This window comes from Dipodomys ordii, unplaced genomic scaffold (genome assembly GCF_000151885.1).
Source record: "Dipodomys ordii isolate 6190 unplaced genomic scaffold, Dord_2.0 Scaffold92, whole genome shotgun sequence".
Classification (NCBI taxonomy): Eukaryota; Metazoa; Chordata; class Mammalia; order Rodentia; family Heteromyidae; genus Dipodomys; species Dipodomys ordii.
In genome coordinates this window covers 4,995,205-5,008,449 of record NW_012267308.1, presented here as the reverse complement: position 1 = coordinate 5,008,449, position 13,245 = coordinate 4,995,205, and the positions used below count along the sequence as shown (strand labels likewise).

The 13,245-nt window shown below is 52.1% G+C and overlaps 2 protein-coding genes across 2 annotated transcripts in view; one reads left to right on the top strand and one right to left on the bottom strand.

Moving 5' to 3' along the window:
- Ggn (gametogenetin) overlaps positions 1-1,041 on the top strand; it is a 2,695-nt gene extending 1,654 nt beyond the window's left edge. Inside the window, exons 2-3 of the mRNA XM_013026194.1 lie at positions 1-281; positions 924-1,041. Coding sequence (XP_012881648.1) covers positions 1-281; positions 924-1,041 — 399 coding nt within the window. The remainder of the gene's footprint in view (positions 282-923) is intronic.
- A 682-nt stretch (positions 1,042-1,723) lies between these two features.
- Positions 1,724-10,466, bottom strand: Psmd8 (proteasome (prosome, macropain) 26S subunit, non-ATPase, 8). Its single transcript, XM_013026344.1, has 7 exons — positions 10,058-10,466; positions 7,627-7,699; positions 7,384-7,486; positions 5,689-5,854; positions 4,636-4,736; positions 2,949-3,060; positions 1,724-1,957 (listed from the first exon to the last, which is right to left on the bottom strand). Exons 1-7 carry the CDS (start codon positions 10,418-10,420, stop codon positions 1,820-1,822), a joined length of 1,056 nt encoding a protein of 351 aa, XP_012881798.1. The 5' UTR covers positions 10,421-10,466; the 3' UTR covers positions 1,724-1,819.
- Between the last annotated feature and the right edge of the window lie 2,779 nt (positions 10,467-13,245).

The following is a 13,245-nucleotide window of genomic DNA, read 5'->3' as shown; positions in this document are numbered from 1 at the left end:
CCCGTGGCCACTGAACCTTTGGCGCCCGCGCCCGCGCCCGCCAAGGTTCGTACGCGCAGGAACAAGGGCTCCCGCGCAGCCCGAGGCGCAGCCCGCGAAGACGGCACACCTGGAGACCGGGCCTCCACCATGGACGGCAGCAGCGGGGCCTCTTCAGGGGCAGGTAACAAAGGCGCTGTGCACCACTGGCCGCCCTTCCAGGTGCTCAACTCTTGTCCTTGCAAGTGTTACTGCCGCCACCAGCCCCGCCATCGCCGCCTGCCGCGCAACGTGTCTGCTTGGTGAGGGAGGTCAGGAAGCGGGGAGGGGAGGGCACGCTCCCCTAGACCCTCTTACCCACATGCCAAACTTGGCTGGACCCGCGTAATAAGGAACTAGGGGAGCACTGGCACAGACCTCCAGGTTGAGCATCTCCCTCCGGGGCCATGAGGGAGGGACTGGACGCTTAAGCCTGCCCCTAAGGGCGCAAAGGCGAAGTTTGCCCTCCCAGAACCAACAAGACAGGACTACCCCCTCCCCGCAACTCTGAACAAAGAGAGCCCTTGGCCTAGCCCCTCAAGCTCCGGAACCGCTAGCCTCTGACCACCAGAGGGCACTGCTGTTCCAGCCCTTGTGCTGCAAAGGTTCCATGAGTTCCTGCGTGTGGCGGGCGGCCTTCCCCACTCATCTGGACGACCAGTCTGATCCTGGTTCTCGAACACAATCCCTGAGACTAGCAGGACACTTAGGGGCTCAGCTAGGGACCCACCATCAACCTGCAGCATCTTTCGGTACTTAAGCGAATGTAGCTCTGCCTTAAACTGCCTTATTCTGCCAGCCTTCAGGGGAAAGCAAGCCCCCACCCTGCAGGCCCCCAAAAGGAGTTCTCCATCCAACAAGGTGAAGCTGGTCATAAACAGGCCTCCATTCTTCCCTCTTCCCAGGCTGAGGACACCCACCAACCACCTGAGTGAGCCACCTTGGGTCGCCACCATCAAGCTGGCCGGCTCGCTGGTAGCTGGGTTGGAGCACTACGACTTGCAGACCACCCATTCCAACTGAGCGTGGTCTCAACGCCCTTGCTTGCCCCTCGATGCTAATAAAGTAACTCCAGCCTCCTTGCCTGTCAAGTCACCACTGGGACTTAAGTGACAGGGATTCAAGCTAGCATCTACTGGGGGGGGGGGGGGAGTACTCACTCCCTAATACCAGTGACGGGTGCTGTCTGGTGCCAAGCTTCGAGATGAGCCCAAGTCACTCTGGAGAGACCACTCCCAAGGCAACAGTGGGGAGAACTGAGTCAGCACAAATGGCTCAGCCAGGCTTGGACTCAACTTTAACAAGCTGGTAGGTGGAGAGGTCCCAGGCCACAGGGACGCCTCAGAAGAGGGGTGCAGGCATATATCCACACAAGGGCCTATAACTTCTGTTCCAGATGGCTCACACTAGCAGCCCACAGATGGGGTCCATTTCATGTCACATTTTAAAAATTATTTCACTGTCAACACTTTAAAAACTTGGGACATTACCCACTGTGATGTCCTGGCCCAGCACTGTGTCCAGAGCAGGCTTTAACAATCCCTCTACATGTGGGGGCCTGTGCTTGAGGCCTGGAGCAATGAATAGCCTCTAGACAGGCAGGCTGGAGGGGGTGTTACTAGCAACCCCCAAGAGAGAACCCAGGCTTCCAAGTTTCCCAGGCTGTCTCCCCGCCATCCCAACTGGGGAGACAAGGGCCTGGAAGTGAGGTCAATCCACCTTTATTGGAGGAAAGCTGCACCAGGACTGAACAGCCATGTATGTCCTGCCCATCCTGGGCGCTCAGCCCAGGCCACGGGCCTCAGACAATCATCTCCAGCTGCCGGGCATACTCAATGACCTGTTTCGCCAGTTCCGTGGAGGGGATGGTAGTGTCTTCTGGCTTCTGCTGCTGGCTGGCAAAACTGTAGTAGTTATGGGGACCCAGGACCCATCCTCGCTGCAGAAAGAGGTTTTGAAGATGAGTAGGGTGACCCCAAAGACTCACTCCTTACCCCCATGGAGCCACAACTCATGCATGTCATGGCTCACTTCATCTTCCCTCTAGCCCCACAACATTGGCAAGGAACTTTACTGTGCCTCAATTTCTTCATGCTGGAGACAAGGCCTTAGTCATACTCCTATCTGGGTCTGCTCTAAGAGTTTAGTGAATTGAGACATCAAAAATACTAGGGTGGGCTGGAATGTGGCTTGGTGGTAGAGTGCTTGCCTAACATACATGAAGCCCTGGGTTCGATTCCTCAGTACCAGATACAGGAGTGGTACTGTGGCTCAAATGGTAGAATGCTAACCTTGAGCAAAAAGTGCAGGAACAGTGCTCAGGCCCTGAGTTCCAGCCCCAGGATTGGCTCAAAAAATAAAAAACAAATTAGGGTTTCAACTCATGGCCTTGGTGCTTGCCCAGCTTGCTTACAAGGCAGGTGCTCTGCCACTGAGCCAGACCTCCAACTCAGCATCTTGCTGTTTACTTTGGAGATAGCCGCTTGATTTTTCTGGCAGGGTTAGCTTTGAACCACAATTCTCTGGACCTTCCGAGTAGCTAAGATTACAGGCATGAGTCACCAGTGCCCAGCTGTCTGCTCTTGACCCTATTTCCAAACACCAGGGTAACTATGTACCCAGTACTGTACCTGCACAAATGTTCCAAACCAAATGAAGCAGAGGCTTATGGGGAAAAGCTGCCACTTCTAAAGGAATGCTGATAAGGATAAAAGCCAATATGAAGAGAGCACCCTTCACCTGGTGCCAGATGCTAAACTTATCCCTTCCATTGACAGACAAACTGAAGCTCTGAGAGGCTTAGCAACCTGGGTGAGGTTTGAATTGAACCCTGGGCAGTCCAATTTCCTCTAGACCACTCCACTGCTCATTGAAGTACTGACAGAGTGCAACCCTTGGCTCCAGAGCCCCTTGCCCTGTACCCCAGCCACCTTCTTGGCATAGTCTGTCATCTTTTTTGGTGTGTTGAAGAAGAGGATCCGGGTAGCCTCAGTGAAGAGGATTTTCTCGTAGGCCTTCTCGATGCACCCAGCAATCTCATCCCTAGAGGGAAGATGAGTTCTCATTACTGAACACTGACAGCCACTCAGACTGTCCTCCCACGCCTGACTCAGGTTGGTTCTGACCCTGCCGGTTAGCACTGATGGCTAACTGGCCCTGTCACTGCCCTAGTTCACTGATGGAGGCTCAGAAAATGGGCAAGGACTTGACGAGAGCCACAGACCAGGCCAGGGCCTCAGGGAACCCACTCTAGATCTGGTTACTGGGGCTGTGGAGGCAACAGAGCAGGTACATGCTCTGAATCCCATACCCAGGCATGAGGGCCTCAGGCTGCCTGAAACCCAGCTTGAGATTAACCTGATACAATTTCTTCAAGTAAGACACACTTCAGGTGGGGAAGGTGGCTCAGTGGTAATGCTTGCCTTGCATGCATGAGGTCCTGGGTTCAATTCCTCAGCACCACATAAGCAGAAAAAGCCAGAAGTAGCGTTGTGGCTCAAGTAGTAGAGCACTAGCCTTGAGCTGAAAAGCTGAGGGACAGCACCCCAGAGTTCAGGCTCCAGGACTGACAAAAAAAAAAAAAAAGACCCATCAAAAGGTAGCATGGCTAGGCACCAGTGGCTCATGCCTGTAATCCTAGCTACTCAGGAGGCTGATATCTGAGGATTGCAGCTCAAAGCCAACCCGGGCAGGAAAGTCATGAGACTCTTATCTCCAATAAACCACTCAGAAAATCAGAAGTGGCCTGTGGCTTTCAAGCATTAGCATTGAGCTGAAGAGCTGAGTGACAGCACCCAGGGCCAGAGTTCAAGCCCCATGACTGACCGGGGAGCATGAACAGTGCAGAAGTAAACAACAAGGCCAGGCATGGGGAACATGCCTATAATCCATCCCAGCACTCAGGAGGCAGAGGTAGTATGGTAAGTTTAAGGTCAGCTTAGACATCACAAAATATCTTAAAAGACAAAAAAAAAAAAAAAATCGCTGCCGGGGCTAGGAAGGTGGCTTGGTGATAAGAGTGCTTGCCTAGACACATGAGGCCCTGGGTTCGATTCCTCAGCACCACATAAGCAGAAAAAGCCAGAAGTGATGCTGTGGCTCAAGTGGTAGAGCACTAGCCTTGAAGAGCTCAGGAATAGCACCCAGGTTCAGAGTTCAAGCCCCACGATTGATGACAAAAAGAAAAAAAAACAAACACCAGCAAGCCAAAAAAGTAAAAGGCAAGTCCCTCTCTAGACAGGTATGGACAGTCACATTAACGACTCCTTCATAATGGAAAATACCTTAGAAGGCTGGGGATGTGACTCCACCCCAGCACTACGCTTAGGTCCATGCAAACACATTAACAAAGAAAACCCACGAATGTCCACAGCACTTCTCAGAGGCAAGATGGCCCTGCTTGTGGAGCTGTCAGTCATACCCTGGCTCAAGGTTGACACAAATTGTCCTTCTATATATAAACAGCCTGGGCAAGAGAGGGGCCGCTGCCCACACCACTCCAGTCCTACTGGAAATGGGAGGATAGGAATCCAGCCCAGCCCACTTGGCCATAACCAGCCAGGACAGGACTCACGTTAAGTCCAAGCTCTCTCTGAATCCCATGGGCCCAGCCCTCACCTGATAGTGTCAAGCAGGATGTCGATGAAGAAGGTATAGCTCTCAGCGGGGATGTTCCCCTTGGCCAGGAACACCTTGTTGTAGCTGCCCTCCATCAGGTACTACAGGTGAGAAGGAAGAGGGTGAAAAGACAGCACAGGGTCTTCCTGAACTCCTGTACACCCCCTAACCCCAGTCCCCATGCCACCAGGCACCCTTTGCTATACAGTCACCCATTCGTAGCAGGTGACATTCTTCTTCTTTTCAGGAAGCTCTGCACATAAATGGACGCACATGTGCGTACACACACACACACACACACACACACACACACACACACACACACACACACACACACACACACACACACACACACACACACACACACACACACACACACACACACACACACACACACGTGCTCTCCCAGCCAGCTCAAGGCTGGTTCCCATTATCTCTTCTGTGATAGAAGGCAAGGCTAGATCCAGGCTGGACTGTGCTGCCACCTACCTGCACCCCCAAGTCACTTCCTTCAGGGACCTGGGCTAGAGAAACCATTTCCTCATATAGCTTTGAGGGTTCTTCCCAGGCCCTGTTCGCTTCACTCTACATACTGTCCTCTCTGCTGCGCCTCAAACACAGCAGACTTTGGCCTTCAATCATCTAAAACTGACAGGTCCCTCTGTTTGGATTGACCATGGTTCACTTCTCACCACGGGTCACATTCTGGTCCTCAGATCTCACTCCACAGAAATCTTCACCCCTTCCCAGAGTCTCCACCATTTCCTACTAAGTTTTTTTCCTGATATCTGACAGATCACACAGCTTTGCTCACTCTTTTGGCTCACTGTCTACTTCCTCCCCTCCTCGCCATCTTTATAAGGCCTAGGACTTTATCTGATTTTCAGTCTGTAAACCCAGCCCAGTGCCTGTCACACAGCCAGGGCTCAGGATGTGAATGAGGCTGTAGGATGAGGATGAGAGAACCGACAGCTCCTCTGAGAAACCCTCCCAATGTCTGTCCTCACACAGCTCCCTCAGCCAGGCCCTCCCCCGCCTCTGCCCCAGACTCACTTGCTCCAGGGACACAGGATGCTTGATGTAAACGTTGGTCTGGATGTCCTTGGCAGGCAGGCGCTCCAGCTCCGTGTGGAATTCAGCCACCCGGTTCTGGGACAGCAGGAAGAGGAGGTTGAGACCTAAGAGCTGGTGCATGTAGGCTGACTCGGGGAGCTGTTCTCTGTGAACCAGGGAGGGGAATCAGGTAAGAAGGATTTCCTGGCCAATCAGGTGCCTGATCTCAGGCTCCAGCCCTGATAAGGGTTCAAGGAGGTTCGGATGAGGAAGCTGAGGTCCAGAGAAACACAAATGTCACAAATTACATTGAAGCAAGCAACTTCACGCCACAGAAGTAACATAAGACTATTTCCCAGAGTGTCCATAGCAGAAAGATGGGATCCATAAGTATACCTAAAATGAATTAAGTGACCTAACCCAGGTAAAGTTATAAGAAGATTACCTACCCCAAATAAACTCTATTAAGTACTAAGATTATATTAAGAATCTTAATTAAGGATTAAGACTTGGGCTGGGCACCAGTGGCTCACATCTGTAATCCTAGCTACTCAGGAGGCTGAAATCTGAGGATAGTGGTTCAAAGCCAGCCAGCCCAGGCAGGGAAATCAATGAGACTCTTATCTCCAATAAACCACCAAAAACCAGAAATGGGCTGTGGCTCAAGTGGTAGAGTGCTATCCTCAAGCTGAAGAGCTGAAGGACAGTGCCCAGACCCAGAGTTCAAACCCCATGACTGACCCAAAAAAAAAAAAAAAAAAGAATTAAGACTTGGACTGGGAATGTGGCCTCGTGATAAAGTGCTTGCCTAGCATGCATTAGCCCTGGGTTTGATTCCTCAGCACCACATAAACAGAAAAAGGGGGGGGAAAAAATGAAAAAGGGCTCAGGGACAGTAGCCAGGACAGGTGGGGAAAAAAATGACTTAAAGAAAGGTAAAGTCAAACCCAAACTTAATGTCAAATTCGTGCTTTAGTCTAGTTTTATATCCAACACACATTTAGTGAGTGACTAATCTGGGCCTTGTCCTGTGCTAGGCAGTGCTGAGGACAAAGCAGCACAAGACAGTATCCTCTCTACTTTCAGAAAGCTCACAGTCCAAAGGAAGAGAGGGCTGGATAGGGAAGGTACAGGCAGAAGGTTAGGGGTGGGATGAAGGGTACAGTGAGATGGGTGAGGGCAAGGACAGCACTGAAAGAGATTTAGGTCTTAAGCCTGAATGCCATTGAGAACATGACAGGTTTTAAGTAGAGGATCAATACAGTCATACTTTAGAATCATAGAGATCCTATTGGTCCAGGCACACATAATCCTAGCACTTGAGAAGCAGAGGCAAGAGGCCCACAAGTTATAGGCCTAGACTATAGTAGGGCCTCCAGAGGTGAGGAGGGGGATCCTACTGATTCTTGTATAAGAGGCACAGGAACAAAACAAGACAGGAAGGTAAATAGTGATTTTGGCCATACTGGAGAGAAGAGAATAGTATGGGAGTAGATAAAGGGAGACAGACTTAACACAGCAACTGCGCCATACAACCCCAACCTCAGATCTCCAAGACAACTTTATAATCCTTCAGCCTCTGGGGACAACAGTTCCCAAGTAAAAGATGACCTGCATGGCTAGACCACCACCAGATATAAATGAATTGCCACGTAGCCTCCTCCCCTTCCCGTTTCAGGCAGGACCCATCCTCACTTGTAATCAAAGTAGTAGCATTTGAGCTGGGCCATGTAACGCTCAAAGGAGGGGATGTCCTTGCGTAGGATGCTCCACTGGGCCCCGATTTCCAGTATGTCACCTGTGAGTGATACAGTGGGCTCTCAGGGGTGGCTGGGGTCCCTTCCCCAGCCCACCACTGCTGCCGTTGCTGTCTTGACACCAGCTCAGCACCCTACCACCACCACCACCACCACCACCACCAGTGCCAGTAACACTCACGGGCTAGAATGAGTTGCTGTTTGGTTAGCTTGGTCCCTGTGGTAGGCAGGAAGTTGAGTTCCAGCAGGACCAGCTGATGGGAAAGAAAAAAAAAAAAAGATGAGATTTCAAATATGTCACTTAAGTTCTTTGAGCTAACCATTACTCCTAACTCATAAAACTGCTTTATTAAAAGAACTAGTCCAGGCTGGAAATGTGGCTTAGTGGTAGAGTGCTTGCCTAGCATGCATGAAGTCCTGGGTTCGATTCATAAACAGAAAAAGCTGGAAGTGGCACTGTGGCCTTGAGCAAAAGAGCTCAGGAACAGTACCCAAGCCCTGAGTTCAGGCCCCAGGACTGGCAAAAAGAAAAAGAAAAGAGCCGGGCACCGGTGGCTCAAGCCTGTAATCCTAGCTACTCAGGAGGCTGAGATCTAAGGATTGCTGTTCAAAGCCAGCCCGGGCAGAAAACTCTGTGAGACTCTTATCTCCAAAAAACTCCTAGAAAACCAGAAGTGGCGCTGTGGCTCAAGCAGTAGAACGCTGGCCTTGAGCTGAAGAGTACGGGAACAGCACCCAAGCCCAGAGTTCAAGCCCCATGACTGAGAAAGAAATAAAGAAAGAAAGGAAGGAAGGAAGGAAGGAAGGAAGGAAGGAAAGAAAGAAAGAAAGAAAGAAAAAGAAAAAAGGGGCTGGGAAGGTGGCTCAGTCATGGAGTGCTTGCCTTGCATACATGAGGCCCTGGGTTCAATTCCTCAGCACTACATAAGCAGAAAATGCCAGAAGTGATGCTGTGTGGCTCAACAGGTAAAGGGCTAGCCTTGAGCTGAAGGACAGTGCCTAGGCCCAGAGCTCAGGCCCCACAACTGACCATAAAAAAAAGAAAAGAACTAGTCCAGGGGCTGGGAAGGTGGCTCAGTGGTAGAACACTTGCCTTGCATGCCTGAGGCCCTGGTTTGATTCCTCAGCACCACATAAGCAAAAAGAAAAAAGCCAGAAGTGGCGCTGTGGCTCAAGTGGTAGAGCGCTAGCCTTGAGCTGAAGAGCTGAGGGACAGCACCCAGGCCCAGAGTTCAGGCCCCACGACCGGACCCAAAAAAAAAAAAAAAGAACTAGTCCAAGTGGGCACAGGCCCATGCCCGTAGTCGTAGCTACTCAGGAGACTGAGATCTGAGGACATGGTTCAAAGCCAGCCCAGGCAGAAAAGTCCCCACAAGACTCATCTCCAATTAACCATTCAAAAACCAGAAGTAGCACTATGGCTCAAATGGTAGAGTGCTCACCTTGAGCTGAAGAGCGCAGGGACAGCTCCGAAGCCCAGAGTTCAAGCCCCACAACGGACCAAAAAAAAACCCTAAGAGCAGGGCTTGCACACATAACAAATGCCCATATAAGATTGTAATTTTCTGTGTGTGTGTGTGTGTGTGTGTGCGCGCGCGCACGCGCGCAAGCGCCAGTACTGGTGTTTGAACTAAGAGCCTGGACATTGTCTCTTAGCTTTTTTACACAAGGCTGGTGCTCTACCCACTTGAGGAACAGTCACTCAGATTATCCTGCCTGGTTTTGCTTCAAGCCATGATCCTCAGATCTCAGCCTCCAGAGTAGCTGACAGGCGTGAGCCACCAACACCAGGCCTAATTCATATTGCAATTATAAATAACCCTGCTGAAGAAACAGGAGAGACACTCAGTGACTGATCCACCCTGTTCTTGGCAGTCTGTTTCTGTTCAAGGTTTAAAGCTGTGAGAAGCACTTACCTTCCTTGGTCCAGCCTATGCACCAGCAACTTCGATCCAGCACACTGTATTTACACCTTTCCCAAACACACTGGAATGTGTTCACCCCCAGAATCTCATACTCTTGGTGTTTTTTGGTGGTTGTTGTTTAGTTGTTTTGTGCCAGCCATGGGGCTTGAACTCAGGGCCTTCTCACTGTCCCTGATCAGTTCTGGCTGTACCCCTAAAGTCTCTCAGCTCCATTTTCGGCGTGTGTGTGTCTCTGTGTGTGTGTGTTTTAGGAGGTGGCTAACTGGAGACTTCCAACCACGATCCTCAGACCTCAGCCTCCTGAGTAGCTGGGATTATAGGTATGAGCCACAGGTGCCCGTATACTTTTGGTTCCGTCCGGTTGGGTCCCTAACCCCACATGCCCTGCACTATCCCATCATCGAAACCTCATTCTCCCCCTCGGTCGTGTTTGGAACTCGCCATCACGATCGCCCCCACCCCATTCTTGCCCACCAACCAATAAGGCTTCCGGATTATCAAAATTGTAACCCTGAACCATCATTGCCCCAGCCTACCCCCGGGGCTGCCTTCAGCCCAACTCTCGCACTTCTCCGCATCTCCAAGGCTGCTCCGAACCCTTCGCCCTGTCCGGTGACCCCCCCCTTCGTACCGTCCCCCGACCCAGGCCCTCTCCGGTGACCCTACCCTCGTCCGCCGACTCCTTACCTTGAGGCGGCCCAGCTCTTCCCCACATTTGCTAAGATTGGGGCTTTTGCGGTTCCATTCGCCCTTGAGTTGTTCGTACATGCCGGCTGCAGCCTGCAAAACCGCACCTGACGCCGCGGCGGGGCCCGAGCTCGAGACGCCGGTGGCTCCGCTCACCGTCGTGGCCGCCATCTTCCGTGATGCGGCAAACCGCCGGCTTGTTTTACGGCAGCGACGCCTACAGACGCTCTCCCGGCGGAAGTGGGGCATAGAGGTGGAGCCTAAAGTCGGAGGCGTGGCTAAGGCTGCTTGATCCCGCTCACCGCGGGTGGTGCGCCGGCGCCCTCGGGGCGGGACCTTGGGAGCCCTGCCTTTAATGAACATGTCAGTTAGGGCTCCGCCTTCACTGTCACTCAAAATGGTGCCCGGAAGTCGGTTTGCCCTAACTGAAAGGGACCACACTCTCACAACTTCACGCCAGTAATCAATATGGCCGCCGTGGCTTCAACCTGTGCTGTTCCGGACAGTTTCTACCCATGAAAGTTCCATTTTTTCAGGAGAGCCTTCTCTAAGCCGAGAACGATAGGAGTCACTTCGACAAATGAATCAGTCTCATTCTATGGACGGATTTAGATAAGACAGTCACCTTCCAAAGACCAGCAGGTGGAATTTAAATCTAAGCCTACGGAAAAAAGGGAAGTTTATACAAATAAGTGCAGCAAGTGGCTCAAGTGGTAGAGTGCTAGCCTTTTTTTTTGTTTGTTTGTTTGTTTTTTTTTGTCGGTCGTGGGGCTTGAACTCGGGCCTGGGCGCTGTCCCTCAGCTCTTCAGCTCAAGGCGAGTGCTCTACCACTTGAGCTACAGCGCCACTTCCGGTTTTCTGGTGGTTTATTGGAGATAGGAGTCTCATGGTCTCTCCTGCCCGGGCTGGCTTTGAACCGCGATCCTTAGATCTCAGCCTCCTGAGTAGCTAGGATTACAGGTGTGAGCCACCAGCGCCCGGCGAGTGCTAGCCTTAAGCTGAAGAAAAAAAAAAAGAAAAGAAATAAGTGAAAACTGCATAAAAAATTACCCAGTCTTGCTGGACGTCGGTGGCTCACGCCTGTAATCCTAGCTGCTCAGGAGGCTGAGATCTAAGGATTGCAGTTCAAAGGCAGCCTGGGCAGAAACTCTGTGAAACTTCCAATTAACCAGCAAAAAGCCAGAAGTGGAATTGGTACTCAAAGGGTAAAGCATTAGCCTTGAGCAAAAAATGCTCAGGGACAACACCCAGGCCTTGAGTTCAAGCCTAAGTACCGGCACCCACCAAAAAAATTGTTTTTGGTCTCGTGACCATATCCTACCAGGTACTAGTGGAGTTTGCAATCATACTTGTTTATCTTCCCCCCCCCTTTTTTGTTTTCTGAGTGCAGTATTTCTCCAGTCCTATCCTCCATCCCTGGTATTCTTTCCTCTGCTTGCTGCTGTCTGCTGATAATACCTACTGTTTTGTTTTGGTAGTAGGAATTTTACTTAGGACTTAGCAAGCATCTAAGCAGATGCTCAATTACTTGAGCCATGCCTCCAGCCCTTTTTTGTACTGGTCATTTTGGAGGTAACCACTTTATGCCTGAATTGCAATCCTCATATTTGTAGCCACTCAGGAGTAGAATCTCTGAGCTGCAAGCAAATAGGAATAGCAGCCCCAGCCAAGAGAGCTATTAAGAAGTCCTTGGCGGCCTCCTTCGCACACTTTCTCATCTCTAGCACTCTCTCCTGGTCACCCATCTTACCTGCCTTTGGGGTTCAGTGGAGGGGAGGGGGCGATGCCCGTTACCATGGAGACAGGCTGCGCATGCAAGTCTCCGCACTTGCAGACGTTGGTTGTGGAAGTGAGGACAGCCATTTTGAGACGGAGCAAGTTGGGGGCGCTGTTCAGCAACGGTTGACTGGTGAGGCAAGGCAGGGAGAAATGGGCAGTGCCGTTCTAACTGAGGATGCAAGGGAAGAGAGATGGGAAGTTGGGTGGGGGAAGGTGTGGGAAGGTTGTGGGGGGAAGAGGGAGGAAGACTGTACATTGGTGGGACCCAGTAGAGTCCACGGAGTGATGAAAAAGGAGGGAGAGGGCAAGGTGTGGTTAAGAACAGAAGTGGGGAGAGGAGAAGAGGCTGCAAAGGGTGGGGCTTATAGATCTGTCAGGTGTTCATGGAAAGGTGGCTTCGAACAGGTGGATGCTGCAGTAGGGCGGGGGGGGGGGAGGTGGAGAGAAGATGAGCATCTCGAAGGCAGTATGGTGTGGGGAAGGAGAGGGCTAGGGACATAGGAAGGAGACCCAGAAGTAAGTCGGGACCCCACCAGGAAGAGAGGGTTCGCTAAAGACAACACGATCAAAAAGATAGCCAAAGGGGAGTGGAGGTCTGGCAGCTAGAGGTAAGAAATCTCAAGAAGAGAGGGTCCCTGAGGAGAAAGGGTGCAGCGAGGAGAGAGTACACCAAGGGGCGTGGCCGCACGAGGGGTGTGGCCACGGGAGAGGGCGGGGCATGCTGAAGGAAATAGGGTTACGAGGGGGTGGGGTAGAGGTGCGGCTGTGGGAGGGGCTATACGACAGGCAGGGCCGCTGAGGGCGTGGATACAGGAGGGGGCGGGACCTCCTGAGGGTGTGCTGGTGTGAGGGGCGGGACAGAGGGTGTGTTATGGGAAGGGCCGCGATTGGTGGGGCAGCGGAGGGGCGTGGCTACGGGAGGGCCGGGCAGAGGAAAGGCATGGTGAGGAGCACGCAGGGTTCAGCCAGCTGGTCTAGGACCCGAGGGAAAGGCTGGCGGAGAAGGCTGTGGTGGTACGGGGAGAAAAAGCTGAGCAAGAATAAGCCCCAAGCCAGATACAGGGGAGAGGACAGGAGGTAAGGCAGGCATGGAGAAAGCCTGGATAGAGGACTGAGGAGGGAGAATCAGATCAAGTAGAGGACGAAGGTCTTGGGCAGGGTAGGAATGAATCAAGAGGGTCGCTGAGGAGCGGAGAGGCACAGGAAGGGCTGTGAGAGGCGGCGCAGCAAGTCCAGAACAAGAGTGAGATCGTGGGTTGGAGAAGGACGGTGGGAGCCAGTGGAGCGCCATCTGATCAAGAAAGCAGAAACCGAGGCAGAGAGGTGCCCTGAGCAAAAGCAGGGGAGTGAGCTAGGACTGAGGGCAGCGTTGGCAGCCAGGAGCAGAGCAGGGACGATGCCAGGTGCA

Excerpts from the sequence above, each read along its gene's own strand:
- Psmd8 (XM_013026344.1), bottom strand. The coding sequence starts at position 10,420 with ATGTTCATTAAAGGCAGGGCTCCCAAGGTCCCGCCCCGAGGGCGCCGG. Across the intron at positions 7,700-10,057 it reads AAGAGCTGGGCCGCCTCAAG|CTGGTCCTGCTGGAACTCAA; the intron begins GTAAGGAGTCGG and ends CTTTCCCATCAG. Across the intron at positions 7,487-7,626 it reads ACAGCAACTCATTCTAGCCC|GTGACATACTGGAAATCGGG; the intron begins GTGAGTGTTACT and ends TATCACTCACAG.